Source organism: Rissa tridactyla, chromosome 6 (assembly GCF_028500815.1).
Source record: "Rissa tridactyla isolate bRisTri1 chromosome 6, bRisTri1.patW.cur.20221130, whole genome shotgun sequence".
Lineage (NCBI taxonomy): Eukaryota > Metazoa > Chordata > Aves > Charadriiformes > Laridae > Rissa > Rissa tridactyla.
This window is the reverse complement of record NC_071471.1, coordinates 32987189-33002863: the sequence shown is the minus strand read 5'-3', so window position 1 is coordinate 33002863 and position 15675 is coordinate 32987189. Positions and strand designations below refer to the sequence as shown.

General features: G+C 47.1%; 1 protein-coding gene across 1 annotated transcript in view; it reads left to right on the top strand.

Annotated features, from left to right (window-relative positions):
• The first annotated feature begins 14048 nt into the window (after positions 1-14048).
• The window catches only part of PAPSS2 (3'-phosphoadenosine 5'-phosphosulfate synthase 2), a 31726-nt gene continuing 30099 nt past the window's right edge, over positions 14049-15675 (top strand). The window contains exon 1 of the mRNA XM_054204427.1: positions 14049-14137. Coding sequence (XP_054060402.1) covers positions 14117-14137 — 21 coding nt within the window. The 5' untranslated portion in view covers positions 14049-14116. The remainder of the gene's footprint in view (positions 14138-15675) is intronic.

Genomic DNA, 15675 nt, shown 5'->3' with positions numbered 1-15675 from the left:
GATAGGAGAGGCCCATCCTGCCTATTTGTTCCTTGTGCTGAAATCATTCTGTTCTTCTAATTGTTATCATTGCTACTTCTGTTTTTGGCTTGGTTTCACCCTGTGCTTATAAATGTATTTACTGGACCAGACTTGCACATGGCATTCAAGGTGAGGGTGCACTGTTGACTTGAAAAGGGATGAAATGATGATTCTTGTTAAGTTTTGTAGACTTTTATTTTACACGCACGCTGCCACCGCCACCAGATAGCATCCCGTTTCTTTCCTTGATGGGTGGTGAGCTTCGGGCCAATGTGTCTGGAGCTCTTCACTTGGTACCTCCATCTCACTCCTGACGCTATTTAAAAGTTATTAGCCACCAAAGTTCTATGGTTGTTTCTCAAAGAAGACCCTGTCCTCCCTGCATAATGTATTCCTTCTTGTTATTAGAGGCTATTTACTGGTCTCTGAGTGTTTTCGTTATGTAAAAATATCTGTAAAAATTGGAACAATTTTGTATTCTAATGTTTATGAATTTACAATATCCTGTATTTTTAATTATGGTAATTATTCATGAATAATTGCTTCATTAGAATAAATATATGAGAGGTGAATGATAGAAGGAATATTTTTAAACATTCAGTTGCACAGCTTCAAAGCATGGCATTATAGGAAAATAAGTTAGAAAGGAGTTTTTGAGAGGTCCTCTACTCCATCCCCCTGCCCTCTATGGCATCCTCTATCTGCTGATGGTTTGTCGAGGGCATTTGTTGTTCTCATCTGTTGTTCAGTGCATCTGTTACGTGGTGCCAGCTGTTAAGAACTGATTTTTCCCTCATTCCCCATATACTGAACAGGTGTTGAAGAGTGCTGGACTCAGAACTGACCCTGGCAGGACTCTGCGGGATACCTTTTTCCAGCTGGAGGGTGAACTATCCTCTATGTCTGGGTTTTCCGAGTTCTGGATCTGTGCTTTCTTTCCCTTTTATGGGTGTGGGCACCGCCAGCACTGTCATCCAAAACAGCAGCCCAAGGATTTTCTAAGCCCTTGTCGTAGCCTGGCATCCCCAGGTTTCATTTCTGCTGCAGAGCAAAACTGGCTTGTTTGCAGCGTGGTTGGCATTGGGCAGCCAAGGCAAGCTGTTACTCATCTCGGTGCTGGCTTCTTTGTGCCTACAAGAGTTTGATCATTGTTCTGGTATTTTTATGGAAATTAAAGTCAAGCAGCATATCTGTAATCGATGTCTCCTCTTACAGAGGAGAGAGTTTAGCCGGGTAGTTCTGGACAAAACACAGGGAAATGGCTCTTAATCCTCTCTGACCGCTCTGTTGTGCTTATTTATTTTACTGCTTTTCGTTAGGTGTATTTTATTTAGTGCATGTGAAGCATAACTGCTCAGCTTGCAGAAATGAATGATGACTCCTAGTCAGAGGGACAATGTGCTGTTCTAAGGGATACCCCACAATTGTCCTGACATTGCAGGGGAGGAGATACTGTAGGCTGTTACATGTCCTCCACAGCCACTGTTTTACAGAATGTCTTTCACAACCGTATCCACCTATTGATTTAAAAAAAACCCAAAACAAACAACCAAAACCCTAAACTGCTAGTTCCTGGTGTATCTGCCAAAAGAGATTTGAAAGCTTTTGTCTTTTGATTTCCAGCCTTTAACCTTATACTTGGCCTTTGTGTCCCAGTTCTATCTTCCAGCACATGCTCATTGACCTGCGTGGTACCCTTGGAGCTGCCACTTGCATCTCATTTTAGTCTTTACTTTGCCAGATCTGATAAGTTGATCCCTCTTAATCTCTCCTCCTGACTCTCCTCCTCAGCTGACTTATTTCTTCTGTGTACCGGCTCTTGTTTCACTTCAGTTCTTTTGAACACAAGTGACCACAATTGTACTTGGTTTTCCAGATGAGGTCTTACAAATGGCTCACTTGCTGGCAGTGAGATTTCCCCTACCTTTCCTCTTGGGAAGGTTAATCATTATGCAAGTGAGGGTTTTGTATTTATTTGGTTGGTTGAGAGCTGTTTTCGGTTGCACTGTGGAGGTTTTGTGCTCTGCTTTCCATCTACTGCTACAGAACACTTTCACCAGATGTCCCAGGTCATTTCTTATGCATGGATTTGCGTATAACAAATTTCTTTACTAATTATATTCTGCATTTCTCTATTTGCCTGCATGTCTGCTGCTCTTATGATCCAGTACTGCTGTATAAAACCCGGTGCCTGGGGCCTTGTGCTCCCAGCCCTCTCAAGCATGAAGCATATGCAAAGTCCTGCTGTGGCTTGGCTTTGCAGGAGACCCTTTGGGGTTCAGATTTTGCTTCACATAACCCAGAATTACAAGGCTTTGTGTCTTTCCTCTGTAGGGAATGCAGGCTCTGCCCCAGATGCACCAGCCTGGATGTTTGGGTTTACAGCTAAGCTCCCCAGGGATTGATTATCCAGAGCCTCCACAGCTAATATCAGAAGGTTCCCCCTTCGTCTGTCTTCTTCTGGGGGCTTAAGTCAGGCGAGATGGATGCTCCTGCAGCAGGTCTCCCCTTTCACCGTCTCCGTGCTTCCTGATTGTAAAACCTCACTGTGCAAAACTGGTAGTAAATGCCACTCCCAGCGTGACATGGCCTGACTGTCCTGTGCCCAAGTGCCCTATGTTCTTGGTCAGACAGAAAGGAGGTAGTAAATCAAATGGGTTCTTGATAAGTTAAAGTCCTTTTTAGTTTTTTTCCAGAAGGTGCTGCATCTGCTGACTCAAACCAACTTTCGACATGAGGCTCGAGATGAGTGTAAAAGCCAAATCTGGAGGTGGTGCTTTGAGCCGCAGGCTTCCAGCTGAATGAGGCAAGACAAAATTAACTGCAGAGGCTCATGCGACCTACTTAAGCTCTCACGTGTAGCCTTCAGATCAGAAAACTAAACAGGAGGAGACAGCTTTCATGGTAAATGAGAAATTGTTTCCATCCCCTATGACAATGGAGAGCTTTCAGGTTGTTTTTAACTGTATCATGGTTATTGGGCCACTTAGCTTGCTGTAGCGTGAATGTCAACTGGCATTTGATGCTGCTGAAAGTTAGAGGGCTGTTAAGCCATTTTGAGAAAGAGCCTTTTCTTTACGTCCTGAGGTTCTTCTCAAGCAGTTCAATCTGACTGACCAGGTTACCTGCTTGCTGCCAGCTCCCCCCGGTGCCCCAAACTCAGTTTTCTCTGACGATGACATAAAACAGTAGCTCAAAGGCAGCACAAAACAAAACAGGGTGAACAAATAAGCAAAATTCCCTTCTTTCTTCATCTCCTTTCTTACACTGACAACAGGGGTTGAGTGGCTGGGGCAGCAGTGTAACTCCAGGTGACGTGCTCTGCTGAAGCCTGAATAGGACTGAACTCTGCACAGGAAAGCTGCTGTTCTTCAGTCAAGTCTCTTGGTTTCTGTTCAGCAAGCAGCACATGCCTTATAGTTGTTGCTTTGGTTCAGTGCACAGTATTCTTTTAACTTTTAATGGCTTTTTAAAGGTGGGCTGTGAGGGAGGGAGAGCAGATCGTTGAAGCACACCTTGAGGAAGGTACATGCTCAATCTAATGCCATCTAAGACTTAGAAAAGCAGGACTCTCCACCACCCAGTATGCTGTGTTGAAGGATTGGCCTGATGTGAACCACCAAACCGCTAGTCTCATCTAGCCTTCTGGCTGGACGTGGGGTGAGCTAACAGACAATCGTGTGTCAAGACATACCCATGACCCTTTGTGAAATCTCCTGGTAGAACATTGGTTCTGCTGGGCCCAGCCAGTATGGAATGAGACCTTCAGTATGTCCCTTCTCCCTTGTGACAGCTGCCAGGAGCAACACAGTTGTTTGGTCGACTCCATTGGGTTGCAAGTGCTGAAGATGTGCTTGTTCTCATTGCTCTTTGCCTGTTCCTCCTTTGCTCCAGTGATTCGGCTGATGTTTGAGGTTCATGGGAGGAGATATCACTCAGATGGCAGCGTGGGCTTGCGCATTTTCTTAGTGACTTGAAGGAAAGAGCTAAAAAGAAAAGAAACGTTATTTTCTTGTATTTCTTTTTATGCAACATGCGTTTTCAAAGACGCTATTTCTCGTGTAGAAAATTGGTGTGTTTGGGTAAAGCATGCAACATGACCAGTAAATAATGACACCCTGATTTCTTAAAGCTTATTGCCTGTGATTAAGGATGGCTTTTCTAGGAGAACGGTAAAAGGACTTCTCTACATTATTCTAAAAATGACAACCTTGTGATAAAGTTCACCAAACCTGAAGTCTCACAGTTTTCCTTCACGTGGTTTACTGTAGGAATGGTCATTTATCTTAGTTGATGGCAGTGTATGTCTGTCTGGGTTAGTTACACAGGTTACCAGGCGGGCTAACTAATTATACTAGGAAACAACATACAGGGAAGAAGTGCTAAAATTCAGTAGTGTATTGCAGATCCTAAATCATCTGTCCTTGCACAGGTGTAAGGACAGAATGAAAACAGGTGAACAAAGTCAGTGAGTACCGTGGGGTTGTTCACCCACTGTGCTGGCTGAAGAAGAGCTTGGTGCTAGAGAGAGCTTGTGGTCATAACTGCCCGGAGCCTGGAGACAGAGGGAGTGACGGGTAGAGCTGTCCTCCTGCAGTGCTGGTTTACTTTGTAAGAGGGTCAGGATGAACTGAAGACTTCAAAATGTTGTGATAGGAGCTGGCTTTGCTACCTGCCCGTGCTTCTCCGGCTGTAACACAACCTGGCCCTAGAAAGGTTGGGCTTCCTTGGCCCTTCCTTAGCCTCTGTTGACTCTTCTTCAATTATGACTGCTTTGGTGGCAGTTTTATCTACAAAGATACCAGGCTAGCTATCTTATGCCGTTTCCTGTGCTAACCTGCTTTTGGAAGAAGACGTATGTGGCTTTTAATCTACTCATCTGAATTCCCAGATTGCAGCAGTATGTAGGGAATGTGAGTCTGTGAAAATGAGCCTTTGAGTTAATTTCAGGAACTGAAATCTTTATTCCAGTATTGTAAAGGGGACAGGATAGGGATATGGGCCAAAGTCTGTGATAGGGACAAGAAATCACGTAGGGCAAAGGCAATGGATCTAGAGCAGAAAATTACGCACAATAAATAAATATCTTTACAGCAATATGACGCACCGCAAAAAGATATGAAACCTTCCCTTGTTTCCAAAGGGGTTGGTAAAGTTGATTGTTACTGATTCATCATTCAAGGTGAGTACAAAGAAAGCAGTGCGCTTTTATGAGTAGAGCAAACTGCAGCGTCATAGCTTGCTTTGGCTGAGTTCCGTCATGTTTGGATCTACAAGCTGCCCTGACCAGCTGTGGAAAGTCAGTCAGACAAATCGCTGGCTATTTCTGTTGCTGTTTTCCTGACAAATATTCCTTTCCTTGTAGAATGTCATCCAAGCCCTGGTAGGGATATATTTTATACTTGTCTTGCTAAGATCCAACCTAAAGATGTGGCAGTGCCAGCAGCCTTCAGGCAAATAAAAGCCCTTTCAGTTCTCATTCTGTGTTTGGCCAGTGGCTCTTTTGCTCCATCACCTGCATGGCGTCTCCAAAACCTCAACCTGCGTGTCTGTGTCCTGAGATGAACGCTAGCTCCTGTGCCGTGAAAGCAGCCATTGCTGGATCATCTCCATGCTAGCTCACTAGGTGAAGCTGCATGTACAGCCCAGCGTCCGCATGGGGACATCGAGCCATTTGGATGGTGGTTTGGAGCCTCACCTCTGCCCTGACTAGGTGATGGCTTGGGATTGTAGTGCACTCGGAATTGCCTGCTGCTTTGAGTGAAATCCTTTGCTGTCCTGATTGCATCACCCATTGTTACTCCTGTAGCTGTGTGGCCTACAAATGCAAGGAGAGCGTGCGATCTGTCTGCAAAATGGAGCTGAGATTGCTCTGGCCCCTGTGCAGGGCTGGCGGAGAAGCCTCTAAGGCACTGTAGGTTTTAAAAGACAGGCAAAGGAAAAAAAGAGAAATACAAATAAAGAAAAAAAAGAGAAATAAGAATGAAGAGGTGGGTGAGAAAAATCAAGGACCCCTGTCAGAAGTTAGGGATCTAGGTGCTGAGTGATGCTTGAAGGATAGGGCAAATGTTTATACTCGCTCTAAAATGGACAGTGAAAGAAGCAGCTGTGTGATTGTATGTTTTTTCCTTATTACCATTTCTGTAATGATTTTGGGAATTTGCTACCTATGGGCTTGCTGTGGGGGGATGCCATCTCAATGGCTGGACCAGTTGCACTGGGAACCTTCAGAGCTGCCAGATACAGACTGGAGGGTGTGGAGGAAGGTAAGAGCCTGATGGTGAGTATTAGCGGTTGTGTCACTAAGGCACAGAGACTTAAAAAAAAACAAAACAAACAAACAAAAGACCAAACCAAAACAAACCCCAAACAAACAACCCATGGAATCCCAGATCTGGGCATCAGTGAGCTCTGAAGTTATATGAGAAGTGGGTAGGTGGATAGGGGCAGCGCATGTGCCCATCAGTGGGAATTGTGTGGAGCACAAAGGTGGCTGTTAGATTGTCATTAGAGGTGGAGATAGCTGTGAAGGTAGCAGCTTGTTAAAAGCTCTCTCTTCACCCTTGTCTTGCTATCTGGTGGTGAGCTACAGAGGAATGCAAAGATGTTTGAGAGCTTAAGCTGAAGTTTAATATCCTGCCTCAATGACTGGAAGACATTAATTACTATGATATCATAGAATCATAGAATGATTCGGGTTGGAAGGGACCTTAAAGATCATCTAGTTCCAATGCCCCTGCCCTGGGCAGGGACACCTCCCACTAGATCAGGTTGCTCAGAGCCCCATCCAACCTGGCCTTGAACACCTCCAGGGATGGGGCAGCCACAGCTTCCCTGGGCAACATGCTCCAGTGCTTCACCACCCTCACAGTAAAGAATTTCTTCCTGATACCTAATCTATATCTCCCCTCTTTCAGTTTAAAATCATTACCCCTTGTTCTATCATTACGTGCCCTGAGGAACATGTCGTGTTCCTCCCCATCTTTCCTGGAGCCCCTTTAGGTACTGGAAGGGGCTCTAAGGTCTCCCCGGAGCCTTCTCTTCTCCAGGTTGAACAACCCCAACTCTCTCAGCCTGTCCTCACAGCAGAGGGGCTCCAGCCCTCAGAGCATCGTTGTGGTCCTCCACTGGACCCGCTCCAACAGGTCCATGTCCTTTCTTGTGCTGAGGGTTCCAGAGCTGGATGCAGGACTCCAGGTGGGGTCTCAACAGAGCAGAGTAGATGGGGAGAATCACCTCCCTCGGCCTGCTGGCCACGCTTCTTTTGATGCAGCCCAGGATGCAGTTGGCTTTCTGGGCTGCGAGTTGCACATTGCCTGCTCATATTGACCTTCTCATCCACCAGCACTCCCAAGTCCTTCTCCTCAGGGCTGCTTTCAAGCCATTCTCTGCCCAGCCTGTATTTGTGCCTGGGATTGCTGTGACCCAGGTACAGGACCTTGCACTTGGCCTGGTTGAACTTCATGAGGTTCGTGCGGGCCCACCTCTCCAGCCTGTCCAGGTCCCTCTGGATGGCATCCCTTCCCTCCAGTGTGTCGACTGCACCATGCAGCTTGGTGTCATTGTCAAACTTGCTGAGGGTGCACTCAATCCCACTGTCCATGTTTCTGACAAAGATGTTAAACAGCATCGGTCCCAGTACTGACCCCTGAGGAACGCCACTCGTCACTGGAACCCTTTGAGTGTGGCCATTCCTTCTGCTCTTCTCCCTCCCTGTTTTGTTTTCCTGACTTCTGGATGGTGCTTTAGAGATGCAAAGACCCAGGTCAGTGCAAAGCTTGTTCCTGTCTTGGGCTCTGTTTCTCCCATTGTGAAATCTTGGCAAACTGGTTTTATACTTAGTGTTTTTGGCTGGCCGTAACAGTCCCCAACAGCAGTGGGTGTTGCCAAAGCTGGAGGTTTCCGTGGCTGATTTGTTGTCACTTCTGGAGCTTTTGTTTGTCTCCAACAGCTTTCCAAAAGTTGGGGATGATCTCATGTTTGAATTGTAGAACAAGGAGAGGAAAAAAATAGTGTTTCCTGGTCTCATTAAAAGGCCAAATTGTTTATGCCAGCAGAGTGCCCTACCAGCCTGTATCTCTGGTGCTTCCAACATACTGTGCTTTGCTTTGCGTTTGTAGTTTATAAAACTTTCTGATTTGATGTTTCCTGAGTGAGGTTGTAGTGCTGCAGATCCATACTTGACTTATATACCTGGGATTCAAAGCTATTTGTGAAAAGCCCTGGGTGAAAGGTGAGTTAGATAAGCTGGAACTGCTTGTTGGGGCAGTCCAGTATCGGAGCTGGTATCTTTGCAGGCTCATGCCAAAGGTATTACGTGTGTTGATTTGTGGAATATTTAATTTTCAAAGGTGCCAATCTTAGTGCATTCAGTATTTGATGAGCAGAACTTATTAGACTCCTGGTGACTGAAGGATGGCCCATTAACTGGGGTGAAAGCCTCACCAAAAGCTGTTGAGCCTGGGTCCGCCTTTCTTAGGTGTTTCTCCACTGATTTACCCTGTGGGCTCCTTCCTGAGAGCTGTCTTTAGCCTGTTTGTCCTCTGTAGGATCTCTTCCTCACTGCTTGCAGGTGGTGAGAGAACTCGGAGACCAACGCTGTGGCGGCTGTGGACTGGGGGAGCATGGAAGTGCAGGTGCTTTGCTGATCATGTAGGAAAACGTCACCTGAACAAAGCTGGAGAGGCTGAGAAGAAATGGTGCGGAAGATGACGACTTTGTCTTCATCACTTGAAAAACTATGCAAGGCACTGAAGCTGAAGCCTTCATCCGCAGGTTCCTGGATGCGAGGAAAGCAAATAAAACAGAGCAGAGATAGTCTAGTTGTGGAGTAGTTTGAGTGCAGGGAGGATCGCTCATCTGGCTAGCATAGCCCTGGCACGCAGGAGAGCTTGGCTTTCATGGCGCACAAATTCAAGCTCAGCCATCCTTCTTCCTGCTTCCTCCACCCTTTGCTCCAGCTTTGACAAATGTACGACGCAGAGCAGGCAGGAGCCACGGAGGGAATGGTGTCACTCACAACATTGCAGCTGATCTTGGCGCCCTTTCGCCTCAGGCTCTGATGTTAATTTGGGCGATGCTTTTCCAGCTCCATGTCAGGAAAGTAAGAGAATTCATGCAAGGATTTAAGAGTATGTCGTAGTGCAAAATCAGGGATGATGACCTCCCCCTTTATATCTCTCATGTGGGAGAACACTGCAAAGGGCCACCCCTCTCCTTCCATGATGCTGGCCCGAAGGCTGCGGTACTTCTGGGGTTGATGCTATCCTGTGAGCAAAAAGGATGCGGCCTGTTTTAGTTTCCACCTCGGCCACCTTGCCAGGTGGGAAGTGACATTTTGTTGTTAGTGAACTTGTTACTTGTCGAGGTGGGCGTTGAGGAAGCCAGCGGCTGTGCCTGGCTTGCAAGTTTTCACATGAGTCTTGGCACTTTGGGGTAATTTCTTGGGTTGTGCTGGGATGGGATTTTTGGTTAGGAAGGTGCTGCAGTTGATTTTGAACTGGGAAGATGACACTAGGAAACCCCTCCCAAGCAGCTGCTCACTGGGCCTGTTTGGTGGAGTTATATATAGATTTTTCTCTCTGTGGGCCCTGTTAGTGGAACAGTAGGTTGCACAATGGGCTCTTAAGAAAGCTTTTTGTCTGGAGATTTACTGCCTCTTTGAGATCTCTGTATCAGGGCGATACAGGCTTTTCCCCGTTCTGCGTGCACAAGGGCAGGTACCTGAGGCATAACTTTCTTTTGTCCCTCCCAGGAAGACGAGGAACAAAAGTCTCCAATACCGTGAGCAGAGTGAGAATACCCACAAATAAAAATATTCCCTGTAATTGCTTTATTGTATGTAATAGGGTCCCAAAGTTGCCAAATCGTTCCTGAAGCTGCTTTTTACGAAGCAGAGAGACTGCTCCGGTCCCGTTACGCCCTGTTCCCCCCCCTTTTTTTTTTCCCCATCATCTGGAGAGATTTTGACCCCCTGCCTGCTTTGCTGTGGTGCTGCCGCTTTCCCCAGCTGCAGTAGGCTGAAGCTCTTAGAGCTTGTTAAATAGCCCGAGAAGGTCTTTAATGAAAACTAATTGAGTGTCACTAATTTGGATGTCTCTTGAGGTAAGCAACTAGATTTTTTTTTTAATTTTTTTTTCCTTTTTGCTTCATTTTGGATTCTGTTTCATCAATTACTTCCTTGAAAAAGCACAGGCGAATTAAAAACTTGAGGCAGTAGCCATATATATTTGAATAATTAGAAGTTAGTGTTACAGAAGTTCATACTGTCTTCTGCATTGTGCTTGGGAAAATAGAGGAGAAAAAAATCCTTGATCTTTTATACACAAAATGTTTCTTATTTGCTCAATTTCTCAGGCGGATTATGAGCAGTCAATTTAATTCCTAGAAGGGAGGTAACTTTAATGAAGTTAGAAATGAAGAATGATGCAACAAATGGAGATAACGTTGACTCGTTTTCTGTCTCGCTGATAGATATCTAGGGGAAACATGGAGGTGTTACATGCTCTCAATGCTATTTTTTTTCTGTTATTTAGTAACAAAAGTTTTCTGTTGTTCCACTGACCTTTCTGCTATTCATTTTTAATGAGAAAGAACAGTTTTTCCTTCAAAAATGTCCTCACTGGAACTGGTTGTGTATCAGGCCAGAATGGTTTGCAGTGGTCTATGGTTACAGAAGCCCTTCTTTCTGCCTTTTCTTTTACACAGACCCTTTCTTGCTGTTCCTCTTTATAAATAATAAATTATATATAATATATAATTTATAATAATATTTTTATAATTTTTATAATGTTATATTTATAATTTTTAAATAATAAATAATAAATATTAAATAATAATATTTATAAATTATAAATAAATATAATAAATTTAATAAATAAAACTTATTATTTATTAATTTATTAATAATAAACTTATTTCTCCACTTGCTTTGGTCTGTCAGGCACATTTTCAAACCTTTTTCTTTACTGAAGATACACACAGAGGAATGGTAATGTGGTAAGTGTGTAAAGACGTGAATTTAAAATTCATCACATAGAAGGAGAATATTAAATGTTCTTATCCAACTAAACGAAAAAAACCCCACCTAATAATAGTACTTATAGAAGTTAAGATGCATAATTAACTCATCAGAGATAATAACAGGCTCTTCTATGCTCCTTTAGAGCAGAGCCACAAATACAATGACAACTAAGGTTAATCTGTAATCACCTGTATTTTTCCTGAGATTTTACATACTTTTCCTGCCAGGTCAACATGGATTTGATCAGTTCCGAAGCTCTCACGTTAACAAATTTACTCAAATCCATGTACAAATAAAAGATAAGATGTTGACTCTGGGTGCTCTGATTTGGGCATGGCATAAAGTCACTTCTGAGGAGCAGCAAAATAGACTAAGCAGCCTTGGATAACGCTTGGGTGCCACCACACTGGCTGGAAAGCCGAGCAGCTCATGCCATTTTGCTGTGTACCCCCGGGCTTTCAGTCATTTAACGTGTCCTTTGCCTGATGTCCTCCAGGCGACGAGGTGTAGCCTGTGTCCTGGCTAGGCAATGGTTGCGGGAGGGTTCCTTGTACCAGGGTGTGTTTTTTCCAATGGATAATGTGTTCGGGCTTGTTTGCTTGTTCTTCCAACCATGCTATATTGTTTTTACGGCAGGAACTTAATCTGCGGCTGGACAATCGAAAAACCAATCTAAGGAAAGGCACGAAATGAGAGATGCTAAAAAGTGACCCTGGTATTACTTAGCCGAGTTAATCCCAAATGTAATACCCGGGTTTAACTGGAATTACACTGGGGATTAGTTCAGCTGATAGCTGATCGCACTGTAATAGCCGCCTGGCTTCAGGAGTTGGTTCAACAGGTGCTGCTTGCCTCCTTCCCGCCCCATTCCCTCACCTCCATGTTGTCCCTGCTCCTCCTTTCTCATGCTGGGCTGGGCCCTGTTCCTCCTCCAGCAAGACTCGTTTGAGGAACCCCACTTATTCCGCTCTCTTTCCTTTCATCTCTCCCTTGGGGTTTCCCGTATTCTGCTTTAAGGGTCCTTCTCCCACTTATCTCAGGGAGCTTTGCAAAATCCCACCATCTTTTTCCTTTTCCATCGAGGGGCATCATTTGGGGCACCAACATTTTAAACTCTGCCAGAATGAAGGACAGAGATGAAACAGGAGTGTTTTTTTTACACTGAACAACATGCATGGCTGCTGTGATTTTGTGTTGAAGAAGGTACCAGGAGATGCCCACAACTCCCATGCGCGAAGCAGGCACTGTGTGTTGGACCTAGGGAGAGCTCTTGCTCTTCTGGGCATAGTTAAAAGTGAGTTATCTCCTCCTAGAGGAGAGGCAGCACTGTTTGCATAGCTGTCCTCATAGCCCTGGGCTGGATTCATGGCCCGATGGGTAGGGATCAGGAGGACGTGGTCAGAGAACAAGTGCCATGCTGGATTGGGCTGTGCATCCCCAGGTGCACACAAATAACACAACGTGCAGAATTACACACCCACTGGGAACATATCTTCCTTCATTGCTGGCTCACAGGCCGTCCCAAGAATGTAGTGTGGTTTCCTTCCACCAGGAGGTTGCCTGTCCTCCAGTTCAGCAACATTCTGGGATTTGAGCTTTTCCAATGGTGGAAAATTGAGGATTTTTGGCAAAGCTGTCAGGCATGAGCTTCTGTTCCCATCACCTGCTGAGCTTTCTGTGCCACTGGGCCCCTGTATGTTTCTTTCTAACCTTGGCATTTTGGCCAAATGGTCGGGGGTCAGCCTACAGTGCTGCTTGTTTTTCAGCATTATCATTATCCTCCACAGGTGATTTTTTTTTTTTTTTTTTTTTAAATTGTTCTTTGTGGGATCCTGTTCCTCCTCACTCTCCTTGAACATATGGGTGGTTCCTGGCTGGAATCAGGACCCATTGTCACCTAGATGATGATGGCTTTTACCCTAGAGGCATGCAGCTGGGCCAAATGCCCCTGTTTCAGCAGACAAATGCGCCTTTCCCCTGCTCCCTGCCTTGATGGCAGGGAGCCAGCTTGCCTCTTGGCTCTGTGTCCGCAGGCGCTCTGGCACAGATACAGGCTGGGTGGAGAATGGCTTGAGAGCAGCCCTGAGGAGAAGGATGTGGGGGTGCTGGTGGATGAGAAGCTCAACATGAGCCGGCAACGTGTGCTTGCAGCCCAGAAAGCCAACCGCATCCTGGGCTGCATCCCCCTCAGCGTGGCCAGCAGGCCGAGGGAGGTGATTCTCCCCATCTACTCTGCTCTGTTGAGACCCCACCTGGAGTCCTGCATCCAGCTCTGGAGCCCTCAGCATGAGGACATGGACCTGTTGGAGCGGGGCCAGAGGAGGCCATGAAGATGCTCCGAGGGCATGCTGCTCTGGTGCTGCTGTGAGGACAGGCTGAGAGTTGGGGGTGTTCAGCCTGGAGAAGAGAAGGCTGCGGGGAGACCTCAGAGCCCCTTCCAGTCCCTCAAGGGGGCCTACAGGAAAGGTGGGGAGGGACTTTTTACAAAGGGCCTGTAGCGATAGGGTGGGGGGTAACGGTTTTAAACTGAAAGAGGGGAGATTTAGATTAGATGTTAGGAAGAAATTCTTTGCTGTGAGGGTGGTGAGCCCCTGGCCCAGGTTGCCCAGGGAAGCTGTGGCTGCCCCATCCCTGGAGGTGTTCAAGGCCAGGTTGGACGGGGCTTGGAGCAACCTGGTCTGGTGGGAGGTGTCCCTGCCCAGGGCAGGGGGTGGCACTGGGTGGGCTTTGAGGTCCCTTCCAACCCAAACCATTCTGTGATCCGATGATAACTGAGTCCAAACTCATCTTTAAGGGAATTTTAGATTCCTGTTGTTGAGCCGGCGCGCTGGGGGCGGGGGCGGGGTTGTCGTTGTGTGTTATCCCCTGTGTCCTTCGGGGGAGCCGCCACGACGCTTCCCCGTCCGGGGGTTGCCGGGCTCCCCTCGCCACGGGCCGGGGCGGAGGAGGAGGAGGAGGAGAAGGCGGCGGGGGCGGGCGCAGGGCGAGAGGGGCCGGCCCAGGGCCGCGCTACGTGTGGCGGGCGCCCTTATAGCCGCGTCGCGGCCCGGCCCGGCGCCGCCGCCCGTCACCATGTCGAGCCAGCAGCAGACGGTAGGGCCGCGCCGCGGGGGCTGAGGGGGGCTGTGGGGCGCGTCCGGCTCCCTGAGGAAACCCTCTCCCTAAATCCGCTTCCCCCCCGCAAACCCCGGGGTGTGGGGGGGCTCCCTTGGCTCAGGGGATGGAGTGGGTCGCGTTGGTGAGTGCCTTCTGCTCAACGCCAGCACCGGACCCAGGGTTTTCCTAGTGGTCTGGCAGAAGGACGTGGAAACCACCGCGTTGCGGTGCTGGGCGCTGAGGATGAAGGCTCTTGCCATGAGTAGGTCCACCTCGGTGCGAAGCGGTGGGCGAGGCACGTTGTCCTGTGAGCACCCTGGCTGTCCCCCAGGTCGGTCCCGCATCCCTCCGCCGGCGTTTGGCAAATGCCCGGTGCCAAAAGCTGCTGATCCCCACGGAGAGCGGCTGCCCCGGCAGCCTCCCAGGCGAGGCCAAAGGTTGAGCCAGCAACTGCCTCCCTGACGGCTTTCCGAGTTTCCTCGCCCCGGGTCCCACCCGTGGGGAGAAGCTGGTGAGACAGCCATCACCACCACCGCCACCGGTCGGCTCTCAGCATTGCCACAGAGCCAGTTCTTTAAAAGAATAAAGCAGGCAGCAAAGAAAAATGATAATAGCTGGAGCATAATTCAGTTAGAAATTAAAATTGCCAATCACAGCCGTGGCGAGAAATAGTTTTCCGCTTGCCAGCTGCTCTCCCTTACTTCTTGGATTGGGGATGTGAAGTCTGGGTCCCTCTGTCTGCACAGATGTTTTCCAGGTTTGAAATCAGAACCATAAGAAATCTTGACGTCTCTCAGGCTGCTTTTGCCGGTTGATATTTTTTTTATTTTTTTTTTTCTTCCTCATCGTAAATTTGTCAGATAGATTAAATGCATTTTGAACACACTGGTAATCTGTCCGGATAGGAATGCAAGCAAAACCACACGTAACAAAGCATGCCTATGTGGCAGGGTGTTCTTGGAAATGTGAAAAGCTGTGGTTTAAGGATTATTTCAGGGAGGGGAGGTGCAAGACGTGAGCTGTGTATGGGAGTTTTGTTTATTGCTGGGACAGGAGGGAGGCATTACTGAATTTCCAGAATAATCCTTCTCCTTTGCTTCTACCCTGGGCTGGAAAATGACCTTTATAAGCAAGATTGTGGCTGACCTTCGTACTGTGACTGTCAAAACAGATGCTATCAGGTTGACAGTTGTAGGCGTATTTTCATCTACTTATCTGCTAGGTGTGTGATAGAATGAGAAAAGGCATGATTTCACTAATTACGAGAGGTTTTGTTAATTATGATGAAACAGTGGTGATATCCCATTAGTGATCCTCCTGCTCTGTCGCCAGGGAGGTGTGTTGCACACAGTGTAGGTGAAGTTCTCACTCCTAACGTGGTCTCAGTGGCTCATGGGTTTCAACCATCTCAAGTTGCTATCAAAGGTATGGGGTAAGACATTTCACTTTGATAGGGCTCCCTTGATCAGCACAATTATTTGCATACATACACGGGCAATTGGGTTCCGTCTCAGCACAATGACATGGTGTGGTTG